Raw genomic sequence first — 27,313 nt, 5'->3', positions numbered from 1 at the left:
AGAGATCTATGTGGCAGAATCAGCATCCTAATCTTCTGGAACAAATTGGTAGCTCCATTCATTGGGCTGAATCCAACGGTTCCCTTCCATTGGAAGATGACTTCTCCTAGTGAAAGGACTCCTTTCATACCTGGCTTGGCAGTGGTACATGTAAAAAACATCTCAGGATTGCTATTCATCACAAGCTGAACTTGAGTTGCCAATGTAATATGGCTGCAAATAAAAGGCTAATGTGCTTTTTGGCTGCCTTGATAGAAGGATCCAAGTCATGAAAAGTAATACAGGGTAGTGGTTGGACCTCACCTGGTGTACTGTGTGCAATTCTGGGTGCTGTGCTTTAAGACATATGTAGATAAACTGGAATAGGTTCAGAAGAGGGCAACAAAGATGGTTGAGGCATTTATGAACATATGAAGCTGCCTTATGCTGAATCATACCTTTGGTCCATCAAAGTCAGTATTGTCTTCTCAGACTGGCAGTGGCTCTCCAGGGTCTCAAGCTGAGGTTTTTCACACCTATTTGCCTGGACCCTTTTTTGGAGATGCCAGGGATTGAACCTGGAACCTTCTGCTTCCCAAGCAGATGCTCTACCACTGAGCCACCATCCCTCCCCAAACAAACATTTGGAAAACAAAAGCAGATGTTGAAGGAACAGTTTAGCCTAGAGAAGATTGGGCAGGGCAGGGGATGGATTCATGATCATGCTTTTTGAATTCTTGAAGGGCTGTCACCTGGAAGAGGGTAAATAGATGTTTTCTGCTACCACAGAAGGCAACAGTGGATCTAATGAACTTATGTTTCAGAAGTGTACATTTCAGTTGAACATGATGAGAAACGTGTTGCTGGGAAGAACTGTTGGCCAATGGATGCAATGATGTGGGAGAAGGGCTGTCCTTGACTACCAGCCTTCAAGCAGAGGCTGGGTAGCCATCTGTTGGAAATACCTTAGCTTTGGATTTCATGTGTTGAGCAGGAGATTGGACTCGATGTTCAGTATAGCCCCTTTCAACTTTAGAATTCTAGGGTTCATTGGAAGAAGGACTCATCTAGAGGACTGGAGCCATTTGACCCTTTTCCATTGCAAGTGTCACTTGCTGGTGGTCTTATATTAATCATGATCATATTAATCACAGTAGACTTGCTATTTAGCTTAGCTGGTATATGAAGAAGGTAAAATTCAGATTAACCATGAGGTGACTGAGATTCATGCTCAACCCAAATGGTAGAGGAATTTAACTTCAAGATGTTTTCTGCTGCCGCGGAAGGCAACAGTGGATCTAATGACCTTATGTTTCAGAAGTGTACATTTCAGTTGGAATGGTAGAAGTATGTAAAAGTGTACATACTTCTACCCAAAATGGTAGAAGTATGTAACTCCAAGATTTCTCCCTGATTCAGGTATTGGTTCAGATATTGCAAATCCACATGTCCTAGAGAAGTTTTTTTTTTTAAGTTTTTAATACTAAATTAAAATGAGATTAATTCATGGTAGGCTGCATGTACAGCATTAGCGATGCTGCTGACATGCTACACCACTCCTGGGGAGAATCTGGAAGTATTCAGGTGGGTAGCTGTGTTGGTCTGAAGCAACAGAACAAAGTCTGAGTCCAGTGGCACCTTTAAAACCAACAAAGTTTAATTCTGGGTATAAGCTTCATGTGCCCTAATTCCAGGCAATGAAAAGTGCTGCACAAATAGCACCCTGAAAAATATTATGCCTAAATCTGGATATCCAATCAAAAAGAATTTGGGAGGAGCTTCAGGCTGCTCAATGTGATTCCCTTATACGCCTAATTTTCTCTCTCTCTCTTGGCATCTCTTGATGCTTGTTTTTGCAGTTTAGGAAATATAGCCGCAATATTACTGGTGTAAGGACAAGAGTATTTGAAATAGTCAATTATATAAACATGGTAAGATGACTTTTTGTTTATTCTATTATTATTATTATTATTATTATTGCATTTGGTAAGACTAATGCTTAGGTGCTGGATCTGGCAAGTCAGTTGGCCATCTGTGTGTTAAAAGGAGAGATACTCAAGAAGTCTTTAAAGTTCATTGTTGTGGACTTTGTGTATTCTGAGATGAGTACTGCAGAGCAACTTGTGTATGTGCAGTTCCTTTGTCTACACAGATGACCGTTCAATGAACATCAGCTATGGGTGAAGGCAACATTATCCACACTTACAACAAACAAAGATTGGTTTTTATTGGTATGTAAACAGGAGTTAGCAGTACTGAATAAAATACAGTGGGCTGTATAGCCCACTGCCATCCAAGCTGAATGACTGAAGTTCTCTGAAAAGTTAGATGGAGGCCTTTCACAGCCTGCTACTTAGGATCCTGTAAGTGCCAACAAACTGCACTAGCAAATTGATTTTAATGGTCACCAGTATCACTTCTTAAACCACACATTGGCACAGCAGAAACATAAGATCTGTGTCTTGACCATACTCTCAGATGGCAAGTAGGGGCTCTCATAATTTGATGCTCATCCAGACAAACAAAAATTATCCCACCACACAGAAAGCCAGGATGCCAGGAAGAAAGGTTCTAGCCTAGCTTTCTCTTTGGCATGCTGATTCCCACCCCCCTTTGGAGGGACATTCCATAATATGAATTGCTACCTGCATTCTGAAGTGGTGTGGCAAAGATACAGGCTGACCACGTTGGTGGGAACTCAGCCTACACAAACAGTAGAACAAAGCTGGATCTAGCTGTCTTTGTGATAGTGGAAAGTGCCATCAAGTCACAGCTGACTTATAGTGTGTTCATAGAGTTTTCAAGGCAAGAGATGTTCAGAGGTGGTTGCCATTGCCTGCCTCTGCATCACAACCCTGCTATTCTTTGGAAGTCTCCCATCCAAATACTGCTAAGACCCTGCTTAGCTTCCAAGATCTGATGAGATTGGGCTAGCCTGGGCTATCCAGGTCAGAGCAGCTATCTTTGTATGCTTTTTGAATACCAGAGAGATCTCAAAATTGTTACAAAAACTCTGTGCTTGGACTTAAAGAGGCATCTCTCAGGCTAAGTTTCCAAAAGAGGTATAGCCAGGCAATGCAGCAATTCAGGCAGACATTTTACATCATTATTTTAAAACATGTGCAATTTCATCTGCATCTAAGCAAAAACGAACAGATACAAAAAACCACAGAGTGTTTTCATGTTCTGTGCTCCCACAGGTTTACAAAGCCTTAAACATTCATGTAGCATTGATTGGCTTAGAAATCTGGTCTGATGGGGACAAGATTGTTGTGGATGTTTCTGCTGGAACCACTTTAGACCGATTTTCAGAGTGGAGGAAGTCAGTTCTGCTGAAGCGGAAGAGGAATGACAATGCCCAGTTACTCACGTATGTCTCATGGCAGTCACAGGGGGTGGATGCAGCCAACTGCAGAATGCTGCTATGTGTCTCATGATGAAACAAGGGACCACTAGAAACCTAGGATTGCCGATCTCCAGGTGAGGCCTCGAGATCTCCAGGAATTGCTGTTGCTCTCCAGACTGCAGAGATTAGGTCCCTGGAGAAGTGACTGCTTTGGAGGGTGGACTCAATGGCATTACCCCACTGAGCATCCTCCCCTCCCCATGTCTGCACTCCTCAGGCACTCCTAGGTTTTACAAGTAATGTAATAATTGAGATGGCTTTTACAGGTCCCCCCAATCTGATTTATACCCCTTTTTTCCTTCCAGGGGGATTGACTTCGATGGACCAACAGTAGGGCTGGCCTATGTGGGAACCATGTGCAGTGATGCCCACTCCTCAGGGGTTGTTCAGGTTGGTTTTGATTTTGGAAGTAGACAAACCAATTCTTGCAGACTAGTGCTCAAGGAAGTTGAATAAAAAGGCACATCTGTATTACATGCCTAAAGCAATTGGACTGCCATGACTCCATCTTCCCATAAAACCACAGGAAATTTAGTTTGTGTGTTGGTGGACAAGCATGTGTGCCCCATTAGGCATGAGAATGTAATATAATTATCAATCATCTCTTCCTCACAAAACCTGAATTCTCAAATTCTTTGAAGAATACCATCCCCTTTGAGGTGATGTTGACTTAGAATTAATCTGTGATGTGGATATGCTCAGTGTCACTGAGAACTAGATTCCTTTGGCTGGTTTATTTTATCAAAGTGTTTATATCTTGCTTTTCCTCATGGCTCATGGACTGGAAAATGTCAACATATTAAAAAGACATATATAAATGCAGCACATTATTGAGTTTTGTAAATTCAGTTCAAAGATATATATGCTATAGTAATTTTGCAATTGGCTGTGTAGCATTTTCCTTTGCTCTGAATTCTGGCATTGCATGGTTGTCTCTTGAATCTTGATCAGTCTGGCAAAATTTGTGATATGTCAAGACAAATGCAGCTTACCAGCCCTGTACTCTGGTGTTTGGCAGGTGCTTGACAAACTTTTCTCTTGCAATCTCAGATTGTCAGGCAAAGTATGAGGTTTATCGAACCATGGCTACTACATATAACTTGTTGGGCTATAGTTGGTTCTTTATTTGGTGGGCTACATTTGGTTCTTTATTATATTTTTAATTGATATATTTAACTGATTTATATCCTGCCTTTCCCATAAGTTGTTTAAAGATGCTAGTGTAGGGCACCCCAGTTTTTTTGAGCCTACGGTGGTTTGTGCAGCCACCAAATGGTGGCCACAGAAATAGGAGCCAGTCACACAGTGAAGATTCTTGTGCTGTGGTGGCAGCTGCTGCCAATTCGAGTGTTTTAAATAATTGCACAGCCTATCAAAAACTCTGCTGGGCAAAAGCCCCACCTGGCCCCTCCCACTTTCTATAAAACTCTTGGTAGACACCAGGAAAGGTGTCAATGGGTGCCACGACAACACTTTGGGGAGCCCTACACTAGAGAATCAACCTGGCCAAATTCCATTTTATCATGATGACCAAATAACCAATTATCAAGTTAAAATATGACAGAACAGAGACAAGGCAGTAGGTAATCAACTCAAAGGTAATCCTAAAACACAATGATGGAGGACTCAGAATCAGAGTCTCCCAAAGCACACAGAAAGATTCTTTGACAGCTGCTCCAGTGCCATTGATAAGGGGATCTCCTGCAAGAAGGCATTCCAAGGCTGTGGATCAACAATAGAAAAGGGCCTTTCTTTGGTCACCACCCAGCTTACCTCTGTTGATGGGGGAGACCCAGAGAATGGTCTCTGATGCAGGTCTCAGGTTCACAAGAGAAGGAATTTTTAGCTCATTTTTAAGCCAAAAAGCAAACTTGACATCCAGTACAAAATTCAAGTTAAAATGTCACACAAACGCTTCTAGGAAGTGGGTTTTCCATAAGCCCTGGGTCCAGAAACTATTCAGGGGGTGGTTGATTACAGCCATGCCTCCCTTGGATGGCCTCAGCACTGGCACTTGGTAGCTGCAGCAGGTCTTCCTCATAATGAAACTTCCTTGGAAAGAAATGTGACTGATCTTCCTCCAATGCATTTATTCGGCTGTTTATTACCTGTTCCCTTTCATTCCCCTTGACTGGATGATTTCATCCGAGAGAGGCATGGAACCTTGTCAAATACAAACAGCTAAACTTGGGCCAGGACATTATCTCTTGTGGGTATGTGTCATTGATAAATAACAGCCCTTTTCTGTTTCCCAGGAGTCTAACAATAGTTTCACTGTTCTCCTTTCCACAGGATCACAACACAAACCCAATTGCGATTGGTGCCACTATGGCCCATGAAATGGGCCATAACTTTGGCATGAATCATGACAGCAGTTTCTGTACGTGCAGTTCAGGCTCTTGTATTATGGCAGCACAGCTCAGGTGAGAGTACATGCAAAAAGGAGTCTGCCAAAAATTTGCTTGTTTTCTAATATGGGGCTGGATTAATCAAGCACTGCATAGTACACGGCTCCTGCCCAGATGAGGCCTTGTTATTTTTGTAATGGATAAAAGTGATTTAACTTTATTACCAGGGTCAGACTAAATGAGATTCTTGGAGATATGTCTTTTGTTGGTAGGTAGTAGTTTCCGAGTTATTTTGATCAGAGCCAAAGCATGGCAGGCAGGTTTAATCCTCCTCCTCCCCAAACATGTAATTCTGACTTTAAACACTTTCCCTTGGGCAACATGAAGGTAACTTATATGATTCCCCCAGAAGGGCAGGCAGTAGCTTTTCAGAGGCACTTGAGGCCGAGAACATTGTCTGGGGGAAGAGCCTGCACTGTTGTTCCAGTCTGAATCTTCACCTCTCCCCTGGTTCCAAGAGAAAACATTTGGGAGATCCAGGTGTAGATTTTCCAGAATCCTAACACCTCTGCCCTTGGTAGTAAAGCCCACTATGGGGAGGGCAGGATATAAATCTAATAAAATAAAAATAAATAAATAGATAAATAGATAAATAAATAAATAATGTAGCAAGCTCTGGCTTCTGCAGGGAGTAGGTTATGGACCTTTGTCCACTGCATAGCTCCCAATAATTGGGGTGTCCATCTGGGCTGGAACCTTATACAACTCTATTTTATGTTCGTCTTTCTGTGGTGTTGAATAAAAATTATTTATAAAAAAAAAAGAAAAAGGTTTGAATGTATTTGTTTGGAAAACAGGTAGAAAACCAGCCCCATTTGTTTCATTGTGTTGTTCCTACTATAGAAGCAGATGGGGAAAAACCAAAACGAATGAGAAAGAATGGGAAAATGTAATTCATTTAGTTTTGTGTTTGTTTTTCCACTGCTATGCATTGGGAATACAATCAGGAATGCCAAGCTACGCTATGAAAACATTTTGTGCTGGGAGACTGTTCACCTGTTCCCTCCTCATCTAAAACGGTCCTCAGTGAAACCAACTAACAGCATAATGTTAGTTGCTCTAGCTCTTGGTTGTCTGATCACCAAAGGACTAGAAATTTCTGTGATCTTTTATGCAAGACTCCTACAGCCTTTGTGCAACATGTAACTTCTTAATGGTCTTGTGTGCTCTGTGGCAAACACACAGTGGCCACAGCTTCCTGTTTTAGGACATGTCGAATCCAGAAAGCCTGTTCCTTGAGAATGCTTCTGCAAAAGTTACATAATGTTCTCAAAACTCAAGGCATGATTGATTAAACTGAACTTGTGGTATGTAGTTCTAAATTTTTTGGTATTTCACATAGAAGGTCTTGCTAACAGAACATTTGCTTTCAGAAGAAACAGGTACTGTGGTTTCTGGCACAAGTTTGTCTGATCTTTTGAGAAACTCATTTCTTCTAGCCTTTGGCATTTTGCAGGTTCTTTGTACTTTTTGCTCAAGTTTCACTGGGTGACCAAGGTTCATTCCAATTGCTTTGGTTTTGTTGCAAATCTGATAAACAATAGAATTTAATTTGGATGGGCTTTTGTAGCTAATGTTTCCCACTGTAATATAATGCAACAATAATATAAATAATTTGGTTTACATTAGTTCAGTTGCCCAAAATACAGTAGCATATTTTCTCCAGTCCATATGTTTTTATTATGCCATGTGTGCACAGAATAAAACACTGCAATAAAGCAATTAGCCATGCTTGAGAAACCATCAAGTTTGCATCAGCTCTTGCTTGCTGGACACAATCAGAGAGCTGATAGTTTGAGCTATTCCTGTTGCATCCAAATGAATTTGCATGATTACACAGCTTTCTTTCCTTATCACAGCACCTTGCATTTTGTCATTCATCTGCCATCTCCAATTTTAAAGGATGCTTAGATAAAAGGGGAAAAAAATGTTTGACATGTTTGAATTGAAACCTACTGTGTAGTGTCTCTGTGTACCTTTCCTATTTGCACAGGGACCAATCAGGTGAAAAGAGGGGATGAGCTGTGCTTTGCAATTCAAGCAGGCCACTTTACTTTCATGACCTTGACTCTGGGGGAAGTTACATGCTTCAGTCACCATTCTGTGGGATACAGGCTTCAGTCACCAATCAGGACAATTTAATTCTTGCAGTGGGCAAAGCAACTGCAAGCTGCAGTGACCTAAGCCACTTGGAACTAACTTTAACAACAGGCACTGAGGTGATTCTATCAGAAGCTTGCTTTGCTTGTAATAGGAAAAATCAAGCAAGGTAAATTTGTTTGGTCATGCAGAGGAGTGAAAACATGAAAGAACTGAAAGCTTCTAAAAAGAATGCATGCAGAGAACTTTGTCCAAAATTTGGAAATAAAAAATGAATTGGTGGAAGATTCCTGATGTATCACCTCCACTTTGGGAACAAAACATTTTCCTCCATGCCAGCCTGATGCTATACATACAGGAAGTGTCCAGGTGATCCATTTTCCCTTCACACCAGCCAAGGCAAACCACAGTCTTTCTCCCTGCTCTGAAAGGGCAGAAGTGCTGGAACAGCCTTGGGAACAAAACCATTCAAAATCTGGGGAGAAATTCAGATGAGGATAATTTCAGAAGCATCCCTAGAAGCTGTTCAGGTGATTCTAAGGATCAGACCTTACCCATTATTTCATTTACTCCAACACATTTTATTTAGAAGAAGAAGATATTGGATTTATATCCCGCCCTCCACTCCGAAGAGTCTCAGAGCAGCTCACAGTCTCCTTTACCTTCCTCCCCCACAACAGACACCCTGTGAGGTGGGTGGGGCTGGAGAGGGCTCTCCCAGCAGCTGCCCTTTCAAGGACAACCCCTGCCAGAGCTATGGCTAACCCAAGGCCATTCCAGCAGGTGCAAGTGGAGGAGTGGGGAATCAAACCCGGTTCTCCCAGATAAGAGTCCGCACACTTAACCACTACACCAAACTGGCTCTCCCAACAATTCTGTAGTATGTGAAACTGCAAAAAAAATGCTCAAATTTGCATTTTTTATTTTAAAATGTCTATATTTGTGTTATGGCATTATATTGATGCACATTGTGCAAATCAGTTGTTATCTTTTTTATGGCTCTTAGATTGCCCATAGATTCTTACTGATTCAAATACACTAGGGAGCTGCTAGATGAAATGAAAGAAACCAATATGCTGCCATCTTGGATTTGTCCTCTCTTGTTATGTTCAGCTTTCTAGGGAACAAACACTGGTCACCAGGTTCATCAGGTAACACTGTTAAACCTGAACAACAGTTCAAAGGGATCTGCTGAATAACATTGGCTAACTGGTTAAGGGAGCAAACTAATGTTACTCAGGTCTCTTCAGTGGAGCTTACTCTTAAGAAATTGTTTTTAGTATTGCATTCTAAAGGAGTTTCTGAAAGTTCATGAAAAAATTGCATCAGAAAACTCTGCATTATGGATTCTCATTAATATGGGCTGAGCGCTGAATCTTTGGGCTAAGCCTAAAGAAACCAGTCCGCCATCTTGGATTCTGCCTTTCACGAAACAGAGTTTTCATAATAAAATTCCAAGTAGTAGCACATAAGAAGAGGTGTGACACATGGAGAGGCTGAATGTTTGTATCACACAGACATAAGAAGGAGCTAGCAAAAAATATTCATGACTCAGAAATAAACCTTGCAGGGCTTCAACCTAAACATGCAGTGTTTTTTTTTTTAATTCAGTTAAGATGATGAATGCGTTGGGCTGATTCACCAAACATATTCTCTTGGATTTCAGCTCTACCTATGCTGTTTTGCTGCCTCGAGTAGTTAACATACTATATATTTGTTCATCTTACCAGCTACCAAACTCCCCGGGATTTCAGCTCCTGTAGCCTCCAGGATTTTCAGAAATACATTATGGATCGGACACCAGCATGTATAACCAACATGCCATTGCCAAAAGACATCATTGCAACACCAGTTTGTGGAAATGACTTTGTGGAGGAGGGAGAGGAATGTGACTGTGGCTCTCCTGAGGTATGTTGCTGTAAACATTTGCTACGAAAGGGATGTACCAAGGTGATATTCTTCTAGAATCTTCTAATTCCTGAAGTGGGAAGTCATTGTGGAGTGTTTGCTGTTGCACAGCATATATGTATGCTTTTGAGCTAAAGTGGAGTTGAATATGCAACCCAAATTATTAAATTCAAATTCTTAAAGAGGTCCAAAATCTTAATTCTGAGATATGAATTTTTATTACTTTTGGGCAGAGATGGAGCAAGTTCTCATGGCTGACATCATGGTGAGCTCAGCAATAAAACATAATGATGCTGATGAAATTCAGTTGTTCACAATATGAACATATCTCAGTCATAATGCTGACAGATGTTATGAATTATACATCACTTCCCTGAAAGCTCTACATTAGTCTACAGTGCAAAATGATAAACTACACATATTTTTATTTTATTTGCTCCATTTATACTCTGCCTATCTCTCCCAGTGTGGGCCCAAAATGGGTTACATTGTTCTCCTCTTCTCCATTCTGTCCTCACCACAGCTTTGTGAGGTAAGCTAGGCAAAGAAAATGGTTACTGGCCTCAAGTCACCCAGCAAGCTTCTGTGGCAAGCTGGGTCTTCTAGATGGAGTGAAGTAATTGCGGAGTGTTTGCTGTTGCAGTTTCTATGCAGTTTGAACACTACACCATACACTGGCTGTCTATGCAGAATATGTGGTTAGTTTTGGTTTATTTTTCGTTCATTTCAAGGATCCAAATTGCAGTTGATGCTTGTGTAACAAGAAGCTCTGTTTGTCTGATCAAACTCTGATAGTTTAGGTATTTTGTCTGGTTGATTTTTTTTCTTCCCTAGTCCCCCCCCCCCTCATTTGTAGTTAACCAAAACAAGAACAGCATGTATTTCACAATAAGGCTTGGGGGGGGGGGGGTCTTCTTGTTGGATATGTATACAAACGCCAGCAGTGGCAAGCAACTTGGTGGTCCCAACAAGGAGCTTTCAAAACAAGGGAGAAGCAGTGGTGGTTTGCCATTGCCTCCCTCTGCAGAGTCTTCCTTGATGGTCTTCCTTCCAAGTACCACCCCTGGTTAGCCTCCAGGATCTGATGAAATCAAGCTATACCATTCCACATTCTTCACATTGGTTAGAGAGAGGGAAACAAGTACCTTCTGAAAGCTTCAGTGTGAAATGTATGTGCAATGGGTAAAATGTATTTTATACTGAACAACTTTTCTTTGGCTCACCATAAGTGGTCAAGTTAATAACAGAAAGGGAGAGAGAAGTCAGAAAAAGTAATACAGCCTTTGAGTAAATCATTAGTGCATGGGCTCTGGAGCTACAAACCTTGGTCAGACAAGTTCAAGGTCTGCACAGCTTTTCCCTCTGAAGCATCTCTAGGCTAACCTGCCATTAGTTCAAGCCTTAATATAGACAAAATAATGAAGTGAAATGGATGGTGCATTTTGTACAGGCTTGAAATTCCATTTTGCAATTTCAGCAGATTTAAAAACTCTTTCAAAAAGAAACATCAGTGTTGATGTTTGTACCTGGTGACCAAATTACAGTTCATTATTGGGTGAACATGCACATCGCAGATGGCATCTGTGCTAGCCAGGGCTTTTTGTGAGCAGGAATGCACAGGAACGCAGTTCCAGCTGGCTTGGTGTCAGGGGGTGTGGCCTAATGTGTAAATGAATTCCTGCTGGGCTTTTTCTACAAAAAGCCCTATGTGAAACAATGGTGACATCAAGGGGTGTGGCCTGATATGCAAATGAGTTCCTGCTGGTTTTTCCCTACAATAAAGCCCTTATGCTAGCTGTTTATCAAGAGTCCTAAATCATCTAACAACATTTTATACATGCACGCTCTCATTCTAGTATGGGGGACTGTTATCAGTTTACATTGTTTAACTGCATTGAATCGTGGTGAGACTATAAATATTTAAACAAACTTGTAAATGATTTGTGCTAATGAATCATGTAAGATGAAGTATGCTGTAGCAATACATTTTTCTGTATACACTAATCTCCAAAAGGAACTCTAACTGGAAGAGGCCAGGCAAAAGCACTGTGCTGCATTGATGATCTTACTGTTTCTGCTTTTAAGGAATGTTCAAACAGCTGCTGTGATGCTGCTACATGTAAACTGAAACCAGGTGCTAAGTGTGGATATGGGGAGTGTTGTGAAAATTGCCAGGTAAGTCTTGACTTTGTATCATCACTGGCTTGGGCTTTCTCATAGAGAGGAAAGTGCTGGAAACTATAAAGGTCATACATCCTTCTGGGCATGCTCAGGAGTGCCCACACCTTAAGAATGATACCTGCAAGACTCTTCTATGACCTTCTAGCCTCCCTCTAGTTCTTTCCAATCATTGAAAAGATAGGTTCTCTAGGGAAAAGAGAGCTGGTTGGCAGCGAACCCATTACGAAAAGACCCTGGTTTTCAAATAAGGTTTGATTCAACTCATAATGAACTCAGGAATTCCCTCCCATGCTAGAACTTGCAATCAACACTATCTAGAACCCATCTCTATCCTGTTGTTTAGGAAATGAAGACAGATGAGAATTTTTAAATATCTCTGAGACTTATTGTAATCAAAAGTACTGTGAAACACAATTGTTAATCTTCTCTTCTGATTCAACAAAAACGAATATGTTGCTGTGTACTGTTATACTGATGCAGAATACAATATAATCTTTAGGAGCTGTAATGAACTTGTACTGACACCATGTGGACTTCCCTGTAACAGAGGCTGCAGGGGATTCCACAGAACCTGGAGTTGGGAAATCCTTACCTGTGCATTTTGAACAGGACCTCAGCCTGTTTGTGGTCCAATTTTTTTTTAGATCAGGTCCTAGCATACATCTATGACATCACTGCAGCACAGCAGGGACTGATGTTCATGAAAAAAAAGGGTCCCTTCAGTCTATGCCTTTCATCATCAGGAATGGATCCCACATTTCAACGATATATAGCCACTTATAAACGATATATAGATGAAGAAATGGCTCTAGAGTTGCCAGTATAGCCTCAGCAAATGCAGGGGAAATTTTGAGGGCAGTGTCTGGGAAAGATGGAGTTTAGAAAGGATGTGATATCGCTTCTGGGTGATGCTCTAGAAATTTCCCTAGTCTCTGTGGTAAACTATAGAGACAAGTAAATTCCTAGAGGGTCACTGTGGAGGCCATTTTCTGGATATTTTTTCTCCTGCTTCTCAGTTTCTTGGGGGGAGGAGAGATTGGGACCAAGGGCCCTGGAGTTTTCCCAGAGCTAGAACTGATCCTTAGAGGAAATGGCTGCTTCAGAGGATGGACTCTATGCATTATATCCTTATTGAACTCCCTCCCCTGTACAAAGTCCACCCACCCCAGGCACCTCCCCTAGGAATTTCCCAAGCCACAGTACTGGGATGCTGATCTTTCTTTACTTGACCTGACATCAGAAGCTTTGAATGTTAATCTCTGTTTAACATCTAGAGATAAATGTAACAAACTATGAGGGAATGGAGGACCTTTCTCTTTGTCCAACAGATCAGAAGAGCAGGAGCAGTATGCCGGGCAGCTAAGCATGACTGTGATCTGCCAGAATTGTGCACAGGCCTCTCTCATCAATGTCCAGCTGATCGCTTCCGTGTGAATGGATACCCCTGCAGAAACAACCAAGGTTACTGCTACATAGGGCAGTGTCCTATCTTGCAGAACCAATGCACTGCTCTTTGGGGAGCAGGTGAGAGATTTCTAAAGTTGCCGCTTTGAATTTTAAAAGCAGTTTAGAACTATCATGAAGACCTATCTCCTGAGCCTTGCTCTCTATGCCCCCACCCTCAGAGGTGAGTGGGTAGCAGCTAGCCTTTTTCAGTGGTTGCCTTTGGAATGCTCTCCACATTGAGGCTTGCCTGGTGCCTAACATACTGTCTTTTAGGTGCTAGCCCAAAAGCATTTATTTTTACCCAAAATTTTAACTAAGAGGATTAGAGAGATAAAAGGAGCTAGTTTTAACTAAGGGGATTAGAGAGCTACTGATTAAGAGCAGCAGACTCTAATCTGGAGAACTGGGTTTGATTCCCCACTCCTCCACATCTAGCTGCTGGTGTGACATTGTGTCAGCCACAAGTTCTCTCATAGCTATTCTGCTCAAGAGCAGTTATGGGAGAGATCTCTCAGCCCCACTTACTTCTCAGGGTGTCTGTTGTGGGGAGGGGAAGGGAAAGGTTATTGTAAGCCACTCTGAGACTCCCAGTGAAGGGTGGGGTATAAATCCAACTCTTCATTGTATATCTTTTTTTTTTTTGCTATTTTATGGATAATTTTAGGATGCTCAGTGGTTATTTTATACTATATGTATGCCCTTAGCTGGTTTTTAATAGCTTGTTTTTTTTCCCCTTTTGTATTGACAAGTTATGATATTTTATGGTACTGTTTTTACTTGTCAGCTGCTTCAAGCAGGGCTCTGGAGCATATAAATTCATCAAATAAACAAAGCAGTTTTCCTGAAACTCTATAGTAAAAACCAGAGATCAAGGAAATTCCTGTAGGAAGCATAGAGTTAGATCCAGGAGTTCTCAGTGTTATCACAGACAATAATTAGTATGGGTTTTATCAACTGTGTTATGTGATTTATGCAAGCTGCTTTGGATGCCTATTGGAGAGCACAGTGATAAACATGTTTCACTAAATAAATACTGTTCATACAGTTATAATTCTATTCCTTGATAATGGAATTTTTTTCCTCCTAGGGGCCACAGTAGCTGCAGATTCTTGTTACAATATAAACCAGAATGGGGTGTATTATGGACACTGCAAGAAAGCAAATGGCACATATATACCGTGTGGAAAAAAGTAAGCAATGGGAGTCTTTTTCTTTCTTTCTTTCTTTCTTTCTTTCTTTCTTTCTTTCTTTCTTTCTTTCTTTCTTTCTTTCTTTCTTTCTTTCTTTCTTTCTTTCTTTCTTTCTTTCTTTCTTTCTTTTTATTAATTTAATTTAATTTATATCTCGCCCTCCCTGCCAAAGCAGGCTCAGGGCGGCTAACAACACGAGGGTCAGCAACAGCATGCCCAGCCATTTAACAGTAAATACAAACATCATTAAATATAAAAATGTTAAAACATGTAAAACATTTAAAACATCTAGTGCTAATTCAATGTATTCAGACAACAAGATATTAGTGGTGGTAATCAGACTGGTTAATTTTTAAACCTCTGGAGGTCCCAGACAAGCCACTGGTGGTGTTTCTGGGCTCAATCCATCGCTGTAGATGTCATTATGAAAAAGCATGGTGGAAGAGTGCCGTTTTGCAGGCCCTGCGGAACTGTGTGAGCTCTCGCAGGGTCCTCACCTCCTCCGGCAACTCATTCCACCAGCTAGGAGCAGCGATGGAAAAAGGCCCTGGCTCTTGTTGACGCAAGCCTAGCTTATTTGATGCTGGGGACCATCAACTGGTCTTGGGTTCCAGACCGAAGTGCTCGCTGGGGCATATATGGGGAAAGGCAGTCCCTACGGTATGCAGGACCCTGGCCATATAGGGCTTTAAAGGTAATAACCAGCACCTTGAAGCGAATCTGGTACACTATCGGATTCGCTTTCAGCACAAGCTGAATGTGCTCCCATAAAAGAACTCCCATTAACAACCTGGCTGCAGCATTCTGCACTAGATGGAGTTGTTGGATTTGGGACAAGGGCAGCCCCATGTAGTTACCACTAGGAACTCTTGATAAAGGTTTATCTGGTAGAAAGCAATTCCAAGCTAATGAAAATGTTGACCTTCCTTTGCTATTTTATTTCAAACTCATGATGATTTCTTGTTTCCTATCAAGAGATCTAAAGTGTGGCAAATTATACTGCACTGGTGGTTCCCGAATGCCTTCGACTGGAAGCCTCGTATCGTTTGATTCCTGTAAAGGCAGTTTCCCCAGCAAAGGCGAAGAAGATAATGGAATGGTTGCCCCTGGGACCAAATGTGGAGAAGGCATGGTTAGTAAAGCGCCATCTGTGACTCACTCTGAAAGGCCTACCTCAAATGTGCAGCTAGTGAGGCTACTGCTGCTTGGCATGCCGTTATTATAATGTTTGTGAAAGTGTGTGTACATGTCATGTACTGTCAAGATGCTTCCAACTTATGGTGGTGACCCTATGAATGAATGACCTCAAAAACTGCCTTACAGCTAACAGCTGTGGCTTTCTCATCGAGTCATTCCATCTCATGTTGGCTCTTCATTTTTTTCTACTGTATTTAGTATTATTTTCTTTTTCCAGTGAATCTTGCCCTCCTATAAAGTAACCAAAGTAAGGTAGCCTAAATTTAGTCATTTTAGCTTCTAGGGAGATTTCTTGCTTGATTTGATCTAGAATCCACTTGTCTTTTTGGTGGTCCATGGTAGCCATAAAACTCTCCTCCAACACCACATTTCAGATGAATCAATCCCTCCACCCCCCGGTCATCTTTATTCATTGTCCAACTTCACATCCATACATAGTAATGGGCGATACCATGATATGAATTGTCTTGATCTTGATTTTCAGCAACATTTCCTTACACTAAAAATATATTTTCTAGTTCCATTTACATAATGATTCTGAATTTTAGAACTCTTTTGTTCTGTTTTTTATTTCCATATTTGGGGCAGCACACAGTATAGTTTATTTTCTTCAAGTCTTGTGTCCTGTATTATGAATGTGTACATGTGCATTGCTAACAATTGCTCAAAAAGTGATCTTGATGTATTCATTTGTACAGCTCATTGAGATTATTTTTGTTTAATGCTTTATCATCAAACAAAATGTGCATTTGTTCTATGTGCTTGTCAATAAAACACCACACGAAAAGAATCATGACGCAATTGTTTGCATAATCATAACAGCCTTGTTTTTCTGTAGTGTTTGATACAAATTCCATATTATAATGTATGAGATGTGTGGGAGGGAAACATAAAAACTGGAAACTGTGTCAACCTGTATATAACCTAGTTCAGGAATCAGAAATTTTCTTAAGCCAGAATTTAGGGGTACTGAAATACAGGACAGAAGAAAGTTAGGAACTATAAAAGAGAAAACATTTCATCCCGAGTTCTTCTGCACATGCTGGCTTTTGTAGCTGTATGCAAATTAAAAAACATTTTATATAGCGCCCTGGTCTTAGGTTCTGGAAATGGCATGCTGTTTTCTAAAAAGTTAGGGTTGGGTTTTGTTTTGTTTTTTTATCACCTGGTCTTTGACTTGCAGGTCTGCAGCATGGGACAATGCATGGAGATTGAGAGAGCCTACAGATCCACCAACTGTTCTGCCCAGTGCCAAGGACATGCGGTAAAGACTGACATATTAGTTATTCATCAAGATCAGAGGAATAATAATGTTGGCTGATCTTTGATAAGGTTTACTAACATCCTGAGGCTTGCCTGCGATCCTTTTCCTCATCAGTACAGCACATGTGGCTCTTTCACACATATTGTGTGGCTCTTGAAGCCCCCACTGCCCTGTTGGCTGCCTTTCTTTCTTTAAATCACTTCTCCAAGCCAAGCCAGCCAGCAGCTTGGAAAATACATTTAATTTCCTTCCACCCCTCCCTCCCTCCGACATCTGATCATGTCTTGTGGCTTTTAAACACCTGACATTTATTCCATGTGGCTCTTATGTTAAGCAAATTTGGCCACCCTTGTATAGCACTATGTACCTATATTTGTTATCCTTTCAGTTTTTTTCAGTGGACCATAGAGCTTCACTGACTCAGCTTTTGGCTCTTCTGTTCTTATCATAACTTCATCTTTCTCCATCCCAGTCCCCAGCCCCAAACAACATCAAGCTTAGTACCATAAGGAAACACGGTATTCATTAGTTCAGCCTGTGCCATCAAGAGCAATAAGAGAAGAGGCATTGACATGTCAATTTATTAACCACAGAACTGGATAAATGCAATTTGTTTAGAAAAATGAGCATCAAAAGGCTTTTTATGTACTAATGTTAGAGATGAATTGCTCATGATTTGGGAATGGTAACATTTACCTTTGTATTGAGGTCGTATTCTGAGGCCAGTGAATATGAGTTGCGATTAGTTTGGATATGTTGGTGCAGTGAGTTCTGAGTTGCTGTGCTACGGTTGCTAACACTGCATTGTTTACTTTGCTAATGTGTTTTCAAGAAATGTGCTAGCCACTTTGAAACCCAATGTTTGAAAGCCATCATGTCAACATCATTGTTTTCTAATTTTGTAATATAATCTTATTATACTGATTATTATATGTTTTAAATTTTGAAATCTGCTTTGTGTCTAAGTGAGTAATGCAAGCTATGGATGAATGTTTGAGACAAACAAAGAACTCATGCCCAGGGATGTTCCATAGCCATTCTTGTGTTTTGACAAGAGGCGGCCAAAGCTCCTGCCCCAATGGAAGAATATTTCTGGATTTAGTTTCACTTTGCTCAAGCAAGGCCTTAAAAGCTCAGAACAGATGTGAGAACCTATTGTTGGCTTCCCTTTCATGTGTCCATCATGAAGACTAATGTGAGATTTGTGCCTTCTTAGGTCTGTGACCATGAATTGCAATGCCAATGTGAAGAAGGATGGGCACCGCCAAACTGTGACGACCCCACAGCAAACAGATGTGAGTTCAAGAACAATGCAGGGCTACTTACTGTATGTCCTGACATGAATACTTCCCTGATCCGTGTAATTGGATACTGCTAAAAGTCAAAAACAGGGAAAACATTGAGTGGGCAAATCGCTCGGCAGGGGAGGGACTGAATTGTTCTACACTGTGGGGGGAGGGAGGACTTCTCATAGGGTTGCTATTTTTGGCAACAGGCCTTTGTTTCTTACTGTATCAGGGCCAGCCTGACGATGCACACAAACTAGGTGGTCGCCTAGGGCGCTAGGCTTTAAGGGTCCTGACCTGGATGGCCCAGGCTAGCCTGATTTCATCAAATCTCGGAAGGTGCACAGGGTCAGTCCTGGTTAGTATTTGGATGGGAGACCACGAAGGAATACCAGGGTCACTATGCAGAGAAAGGCAATGGCAAATCACCTCTGAATGGCCAAGGTCAGACGCACATAAACTGACGAGATGGGCATGGATGAAAGCCAGATGCATGTCGGATTTTATGCCGTTGTCCAAACATCAGCATCTGGCAATGGTCGTTGGCTCATTCATTTCCCGAACTGCCATGACTGAGACGCGGACTTTTTTGATAGTACATTAAATCCAGAATAAGAATGCTTCCGACGACTCCCGCGCGTACTTTCTATGTTTGAACGCTCCATTGTAGCCGACTTGTCGCAAGCACACATCTGCTTTCCTGCGAGAGCCCACTCCAAACGATATCATTGCGCCAGCAATTGTTGACTCAGCCTTCCAATCTTCCGAGGTCGGTAAAATATGCACCCAGCTTGCTGGAGGGGGAAGTATAGATGACTGGGGAAGGCAATGGCAAACCACCCCGTAAAAGGTCTGCCATGAAAACTTTGTGAAAGCAGGGTCACCCCAGAGTCGAAAACGACTGGTGCTTGCACAGGGGTCCTTTACTAAATGGGGGGGGAGGCAGATCGCCCACCTTTGCTGTCTTCCTGCCAGGGGAGGAAGATGACCCCCCTTTGCCATCTCCCCGCCAGGCGGAGAGACAGCGAAGAGAGTTGCTGTGCTCCCCCCCCCCCATTTAAACACCACGGCGGGGTGTTTAAATGGGGGGGGGGAGGAAGATCACCCACCTTTGCTGTCTCCCTGCCAGGCGGAGAGACAGCAAAGAGAACTCCTGGACTTCCCCTTCCTTTCTGGGTGTTTAAATGGGGGGGGGGCAGATCGCCCACCTTTTCTGGCACCTTTAAAAAAAAAAAAGACAAGCACAATATCCCATGTACTGCACTTGCACGAGTGCGGAATGCCATCTCAAAAAATGAGGTCCGGTTGAGACCTCTGATCAACCAACGACGGGACCAATGCTGCTTAGAACTGAAGGATGGAGGGATGTCTGATCAGGAAATTCGTTGTAAAAAAGCTGTGGGGTATAATAGCGACGGGTTAGGGATGGATTTAATGGTGAGTGTGACTGCGGCCAACATCTTGTAACCCGTACAGGTTTGCCATAAGTTGGCTTTCCACCACCATAGTAGATGGAAGCAAATTTCTTTTCTCTAATATGCTATCTGTTGTTGTGCTAACTAGAAGCACTGTACATCTCAAAAAAAGTTGAACTGTCAGTTGCGGTGGATTACTTTATGCGGTGCAATGGTGTTCGGTGCAATGAAATTTGAAAAAAAAAATCAATAAAATGTCAATTTTGAAGTTTGTATGGATAATTTTGAATGTGAAGTAAATAAAATAAAAGTTTGTTCTAGACCTAATTTTTCTCTTTATTCAATGAGTGTGTCGGCGGGGTGTGTGTGTGTTGTGGTTTAGCCAAAGAGCCAAACACCCTTGGGCTGGCCCTGTATAGTTTGGCTCTATACCCAAGACCAGTATAATTTATTCCATCTTTTATTGTTATTGTTGAAAAAACTCATGTTGGCGATTATATATATATAAAAAATTAGGTTGTGTAGGAAAGGCATCCCAAGAATCAAAGCAAACGTACCCAATCCAGTTGGATGCAATCCTGATGAACTCTCACCAGCTCACAAATGGCTGTTGAGAAGATAAATTCCCACTTATCACAGGTTGGTGGGAAAGGTCTATGTTTGAAGATGCATGCTTTGTGAGTCATACTATGATGTAATCCCCCTCTGAGTGAATGAGAGATGGTTCATTTTGGAAGAGAGTAAAGGATGATGTCTCATATAGTATAAGTTTCCAGTTTTAATTCCACCCTTGTTCGAAAAGCTCATGACCGCATGCATGATCCCCCTCCCCCAACTGTCTCAATGGTTCTGCTTGGTAGTGTTGCAGGTCAAGTGATGCCTGATATAGTGGATCTGTTTTCTGTTCTGCATATCCTTTACTCCCTCTAGTGGTTGATTTTATATTATATCTCTTTGTCTCCAGCATGAAAACATGCAGTTTAAATTTCTGGGGTGGGCTGCTGGACATATTTTTCACATAACTTATCCTGAACAAATTAAGAACTCTTTGTCATTTCCCACCTTTGCAGATATCATCATCATTGTTGCTGTGTTGGTGATCCTTGCTTTCAAAGGAGTCATCGGTTTTGTCTTGTACCGTTACCATGTTATGAAGAAGAAACAAAGCCAAAGGTAAAGCCGTTCAGCAAAAAAAAAAAGGGTCAGATCTGCAAAATATTCTTTGGGGGCAGGAACAGTCTGGGAAGCCACATCGTAGAGTGGTGATGCAACAGCCACATTAGTTTATTTAAAAACTAGCCCATTTAATGCTGAGCTCTAAAAACCTTTAGGTTTGCAGCCACGAGACAAAGCTTCATTGCGCTCAGGCATGTCAAATGAATTATGATGTGTTTGCATCACTTGGAGGCTCCAGCAATCCCAGGACACCTTTTTGCCAGTCTTTTTTCTCCCTCACTGGGGCTAATTATTCCCCCACTGGTGATGGGTTTAATTAGAAAAAACATGTATGGGAGGGAGAAAGGTTAAGGTGTCTCCTTGAACCATGGCCTGATCTGAACCCATGCACCTGCTTTTTGGATCTGAAGGATCCAATCGCAGATCTCCCAACATGTTGTCTAGTTATTCATTCAGTGAGCACCAAACAGGAAATGTAGACTTGGATCCACCAAAAAGATTCCCATAGATGAGAGGGATGTCCTCCCATGGATGCCCCCTGAAATGCTGCTCCTTCAGGAAAAGGGAAGGAGCACAAGAGGGGAGTCAGCTATCTGCCACAGGAAGTGGTAAAAAGTGTCCCCTTTGCATGTATGTGAATTCTGTGGTGCATTCAAGCGATAAGTTGGGAGGCAGAGAATTTGAACTATTCTGGAGAAAAATGTGATGGTCCGTGTTTATTTAAAAATGGAAGCAAGTTCCTAGTCCTGGATGCATTGGAGAACAGTTTTCGGTACCTTATAGGAGTAGAGAAACCAGAAGGAGTCTGTGTGGGAGAAAGGAAGCATTTTTGCCATTTTGCCTGTCCTGCTATTTCTTCCTATGTACTATTCCCCTTCCTTTCCATCTCTGTAGTTCTTGGCATTACTGTAGCTATGGGATGCTCCGAATGTGAGTGTAGCAGCAGCACAGGGGGAAGGAGGATTTAACTTTTTCCATACTCAAAATCAGCCTCAGCTTACTTTAGCTTTGCAGGGGAGAAAGGTACTGGGTCTTGGGTCCCTGTATTGTAAAAAACAGCTTGGGGGAGACAGTTTTCATTAGCAAAAGAAGCCAGCCTGTTTGCATTGCAAATCAACTACAGTTGGAATCCTTGCAACTCCAGTAAAGTTGATGCACAGCCCATGTATCTTCCTCACCATATCTGGATTGGCCCAAACTTTGAAATTTTTAGAACTTGGATAGCTGCTTTGGCCGCTGATCCATATACCAGAGAAAGGACTTTCCCTCTGCTCCTTGTGATTCTTTAAAGCTTCAGATGTCAGGAATTGAATAACAGAATCACAGAGTTGGAAGGGACCTCCAGGGTCATCTAGTCCAACCCCCTGCACAATGCAGGAACTTCACAAATATCTCCCACATAAACATACATTCCCAGTGGCTGCTGCATGCCTAGAAGATGCAAACCCCTCCAGGATCCCTGGTCAAATTGGCCTGGAGAAAAATTGCTAACTGACCCCAAAGTGGTGTCAATCAGCATTTACCTGGGTGTGTAAGAAAGGGCCACAAGATCTAAGCACTGATGCAAACCTTCCTGCAACTCCTTCTCATGATTTGCCTAATTCACTGAACCGGCATTGCTGTCAGATGGCCATCTAGCCTCTGTTTAAAAGCCTCCAAGGAAGGAGAGCCCACCACCTCACGAGGAAGCCTGTTCCACTGAGTAACCACTCTGTCAGGAGGATCTTCCTAATGTTTAGCTAGAAATTCTTTTGATTTAATTTCAACCTATTGGTTTTGGTCAGACCTTATGTGGCAACAGAAAACAATTCTGCGCCATCCTCTGTATGACAGTCCTTCAAGTACTTGAACCCAGGACCTTCTACAGCTCAAGCCTGTGCTCTGTCACTGAGCCCCTTCCTTAAGCCCTTGCTGATATTTAGTGGTTTTCTGACAGCATCCAGAAGAACATGAATGGATCTGCAAACGCTGGCTTCTCAGGACCAGAGCAAAAGAGAAGACAACATATGAGCCCTGTACCTGTTCCTCCAGAGGTAAGAAACTGCACATTGTTTAAACAGTTCAGCAACTAAGTACTAGGTAAATAAGTAAAAATGTTTCCGTTGTGCCTTGTTTTCAGGTCAACCCGGCAAGTTTACTGATTCCACCACCTCCACCACAAGCAAACAAACCACCACTTTGTGTTGTAAGTAGAAAGAGCATTGAATCTTTATCACTTACAACATGGACCATAACAAATATGGCTAATATAATAAAACAGAATAAACAAAATGAAATATAAAAGTGATGTGCAACCTCTCTGTCTGCCAACCCAGTATATTTTCACTACTGAACACTGCCCTTAAAATTCAAAAAAATGAAGAATATGGCCATATAATAAACCCTTGCAAATTAAAAGATGAAAAGATTACATGTCACAGAAAAGGTGAAATAAAAACCTTCTTCTTAACATTATTATTCCACATGTAAGATGTGTGTGTGTGTGTTTGAATTCCCCTTTTCAGTAACTCCCATCTAATTTGTCTTTCTATTATTCCTTAGAAAATTCCAGGTGCAGAATCCCAGCACAGTCTGAGTGGCTACCAAAATGCCAAAATGGTAAGAACATTGTTCAATTTCAAGTCCAGTGGTAAGAACATGAAGAATCTGAGTGTGTGACCAAGGAATATATAAACAGCCCTGCAGAATTAGACCAAGGGCCGATCTAGTCCAGCATTCACAGTTAGAAATCCTTAACCCTTCCTCACAGAGCTACAATGTCCAGGGTTCCTTGGGACACAGCGTGGGCTAAGATTCCAAATCCTGTGTCCCACGTAGCAGTCATGTGTGAGGTGCAGATTCTATTCATTTCTAACACGTGCAGTATGAGGACATTAGGACTTTAAGTGGGTGGTACTTAACATAATACAGATCCTAGATGGTTGGGACAGAGTCATGGCTGAAGCAGCAAGTCAGTTTTGTTCCTTCTAATACTGATTTTCTAAGTTATATAAATAGTTAATAAAGTGAATTTTATGTTGTATTGCATCCTGGATACTGAAAATTTATTCACAAAGAATGTGACATGCAGCTCCCAATTTAGATCATGATTGTAGGAGAAGGGACACAAGTCATTAGTTTTCCCCCTGCACCATTTTCCAAACCTGATGATGGTGCAGGTAGCACTATTGGAGAAACCCATGAATATACACTTTGCTGCTGTACCAAGTGAAGTCTGGGACGTGGACATAGTCTTTGGACATAAGGGGAGAAGAAGTCAGCCTCATTCTTCTAAAGAAGTTGACAGCTTTCACTCCAAATTGATTTGCCTTTCAAGTCTGAGTCTAAGCCCAGATAATGTTTGCTGTCTTGATTTCTAAATCTGGTGCAAATGTAGTTGGATAAGACCATTTCTTTTTTCTTTTCTTCCAGCCCATCAGAAAACCAAATATTCCACCTCCTCCTGTGCCAACTGCCAAGCCAGCTTTATCTCCTGTTACAGGCAATTCAGTAAGTCAACTTTTGAATAGTCCTGAGAATGCCCTACCCCCTTTCTCCTGGTGGGGGAATTTGGGGGATGTTCTGCTGGGCATATATCCCTGGTGTGATAATGTCACCTGAAAGTGACATCATCACATTGGTGATGTTGCATGTGATGCTCTGGTTTGGGGGCAAAACTGTGGGTTTTTTGCCTTCAAAACCATAGAGTTTGCAAAGCCTAGGATCATGGCACCCCCAAAAGCAGGTAAACCCCCGCTGGGATGTGGGGGCTGGCAACCCTGGATGTAATTTCAATTTAGGAGTTCAATTTAGGATATTGGTTCATCTTTGTGGGATTTCCCCATTAGTCTGGAACTCATAAAATTTTGCTATCCTAGGTTATAGTGGCTTTTTGACTGGGCTAGTCTAACCTGCTTTTGCATATCTCAAAAAGCTAAGCAAGGTCAACCTTGTGATGTGTCCACATTCTTTGAATACCAATGCAAAGGAGCAGTGAGTGTAAAACACTACACAAAAAGAATCTGAAGAAATGGGAAAGCAAACTGCACATATTCCAGTTCTATAATGAATTTTAGAAATTCTCCTACTCAAACAGGAATTTAGAAGGAGTGAAATATCACAGAGAGAAATTTTGGAACAATACAAGATTAGAACAGGAGAAATCCATAGAAAGTGCCTCGCAAGCCTTGTGTCTAGCATTTATGTTCAAGAATAGCTTTTCCCAAAGAGATGCCTTGTTGAAAGAAGGGTTTCTATTGCGTTCTGCTCTTCTTATCGTATACCCGCCTCTTAGAATTCATCCATAACAATGCTGTGTTTCTAGGAGAGTACTGGCTCTACTTTTAAAAAGCTGGTGTGTGTGTGTGTGCTTGCGTGCCTGGAAGTCATGGTGACTTCTGGTGACCCTAGTGGGGCTAGGATGTTTCAGAGAGATGGTTTGATATTGCCTGCCTCTGCATCCCAGCCCGGGTATTCCAAGAAAGGTCTGCCATCCAAATACTTGCCTGGGCTATTCAGGTCAGGGCTCCACCTCCGCTTTTTATAATGTTTGAAATAGCACCAGTGAAAAATCTGCACCTCCTGCAATACTAATTTTCAAGGCTTCCCTTTGCAATGGATGCTTTTCTCACAGGGTCTCAGAGGTTAGCCACATTGGCCTGCAGTAGAAGAGCTGGATTCAATCCAGTAGCACCTCAGAGGCCTACAAGATTTTCAGATTATAAGCTTTCGAGAGTCAGAGCTCCCTTTGTCATGTGTGGTGTGGTCTTTACAGAAGGTGCTTTCTAAGAAATCACTTCCCTCATGAGCAATGAGGATAGTACAGTCCTGGAACGAAGACTGTTTCACTTCTGGTTAGGCCAAAATAATTGAAAGCATTTGATGTGAAGGGTTCTGACCAGAAAAAAATATGGTACTTCTTTTACAGGTAGCAGCAGTTAAGCCAGTTCCCTCTCCTGCCTTCAAGCAGTGTAAACCGGCTCCTCCACCTCCGCCTCCGGTAAGGTCTATTTGGCAAGGAGATGCCACCCTCTGGCAAGGACCTCTCCTTGCTGAGGATGTCTGATGGGGCTGAAGCTCTGTCCCTCACAGAACATCAAGCAGTGAGGAAGAGTGAGCCAGCACCTCAACCCACTCTAGCTTTCCCTGCCTACAGGAAGAGCCTGTTGGAGGGAACTTTCAGGGCCTTCAACATTGCTCTAGAGACTGCCATGAAATTAAGAAAACCAGGGCTTTTTTGGAGCAGGAACGCAGCTCTGACTGGCTTGGCATCAGGGGGTGTGTCCTAATATGCAAACCAGTTCTTGCTGGACTTTTTCTACAAAAAAGCCCTGTGTGAAACAATGGTGACATCAGAGGTGTGGCCTAATATGCAAATGAATTTCTGCTTGGCTTTTTCTCCAAAAAAAGCCCTAAAGGAAACCATGTGCAGGAAGGGAACTCTTCCTCCACTTCCAAGCTCCAAGGGGTGCCCCAAAACAGACCCTGGGCTTCTGTATTTTTAAGAGCTGTGCAGAAGAGGAGAAACTGGTTAGGCAGGTTTGACCAAGCCCCCCTCCCCTCTGCACAACTGTGAATGCCACGGTGAGGTGCGGGGAGCTCAGTTCTTCTTTGTAACTGTGGTTACTTGTCTTTTACTAGCAAGGATTTATCAACATAGTTGAGATTCTTTAGAGAAAAATAAGTAAATTAGTAACATAATCTTTCTGGTGATGGAAAATAACTTCCATATAACAGAGTGCTCCGTTTCTGGCATTTACAAATGCTAGATGCTGCCGAGGAAATGTAGGACAGTATTAAAGGCATGCTTATGGTGTTGCGAGTTGCCTGTCATTCTTATTCAGAAGCAGCGGCTTCTGCCCCAAGCAAATCTCTGCCCCCAAGAAGATTACAGTCTCCATGATATTCAGGAGAAGCATGAACTGACTTTTAATTAACAAGCACTCTTGGGAGACACTTTCAGAGGAAGGAATGGAGAAGAAGCTACTAACCTTTCCCTCTTGCTGGTTTACTGTTCAAAACTGCTTTCTCCAACCACCTTGAAACGTCTCCATGTTCTAACATGCCTCCCCCGCAAATCCAGCTACTTCCCTCATGTATTGGAAACTGCCATTGAAGGTGAAACAGTGATGAACCTTCTTTTCTCTTGATCAAGATGGGTAGCCATGTTAGTCTGTCTGTAGCAACAGAAAAGAGTAAGAGTCCAGTGGCACATTAAAAGACTAACAAAATTTGTGGCAGGATATGAGCTTTCGTGAGGCTCTGCTCACAACAAGGAGTGAGCAGTGACTCAGGAAAGCTTGGATCCTGCCACAAATTTTGTTAGTCGTTATAAGGTACTGTCTTAGATGTTTACAGTTTTATTGTATACCAATATTT

The 27,313-nt window shown here is 42.0% G+C and overlaps 1 protein-coding gene across 1 annotated transcript in view; it reads left to right on the top strand.

Moving 5' to 3' along the window:
- LOC132580143 (zinc metalloproteinase-disintegrin-like NaMP) overlaps nt 1-23,284 on the top strand; it is a 74,863-nt gene extending 51,579 nt beyond the window's left edge. Inside the window, exons 8-21 of the mRNA XM_060250810.1 lie at nt 1,839-1,910; nt 3,180-3,349; nt 3,691-3,775; nt 5,678-5,808; nt 9,624-9,801; nt 11,887-11,976; nt 13,311-13,506; nt 14,516-14,618; nt 15,594-15,750; nt 16,999-17,079; nt 18,296-18,374; nt 20,851-20,953; nt 22,893-22,989; nt 23,076-23,284. Coding sequence (XP_060106793.1) covers nt 1,839-1,910; nt 3,180-3,349; nt 3,691-3,775; nt 5,678-5,808; nt 9,624-9,801; nt 11,887-11,976; nt 13,311-13,506; nt 14,516-14,618; nt 15,594-15,750; nt 16,999-17,079; nt 18,296-18,374; nt 20,851-20,953; nt 22,893-22,989; nt 23,076-23,237 — 1,704 coding nt within the window. The 3' untranslated portion in view covers nt 23,238-23,284. The remainder of the gene's footprint in view (nt 1-1,838; nt 1,911-3,179; nt 3,350-3,690; nt 3,776-5,677; nt 5,809-9,623; nt 9,802-11,886; nt 11,977-13,310; nt 13,507-14,515; nt 14,619-15,593; nt 15,751-16,998; nt 17,080-18,295; nt 18,375-20,850; nt 20,954-22,892; nt 22,990-23,075) is intronic.
- The last annotated feature ends 4,029 nt before the right edge of the window (nt 23,285-27,313 follow it).

The sequence above is a fragment of the Heteronotia binoei genome, chromosome 12, assembly GCF_032191835.1.
Source record: "Heteronotia binoei isolate CCM8104 ecotype False Entrance Well chromosome 12, APGP_CSIRO_Hbin_v1, whole genome shotgun sequence".
NCBI classification, from domain to species: Eukaryota; Metazoa; Chordata; class Lepidosauria; order Squamata; family Gekkonidae; genus Heteronotia; species Heteronotia binoei.
The sequence above is the reverse complement of the archived record's forward strand: the minus strand, read 5'-3'. Positions and strand labels throughout refer to the sequence as shown.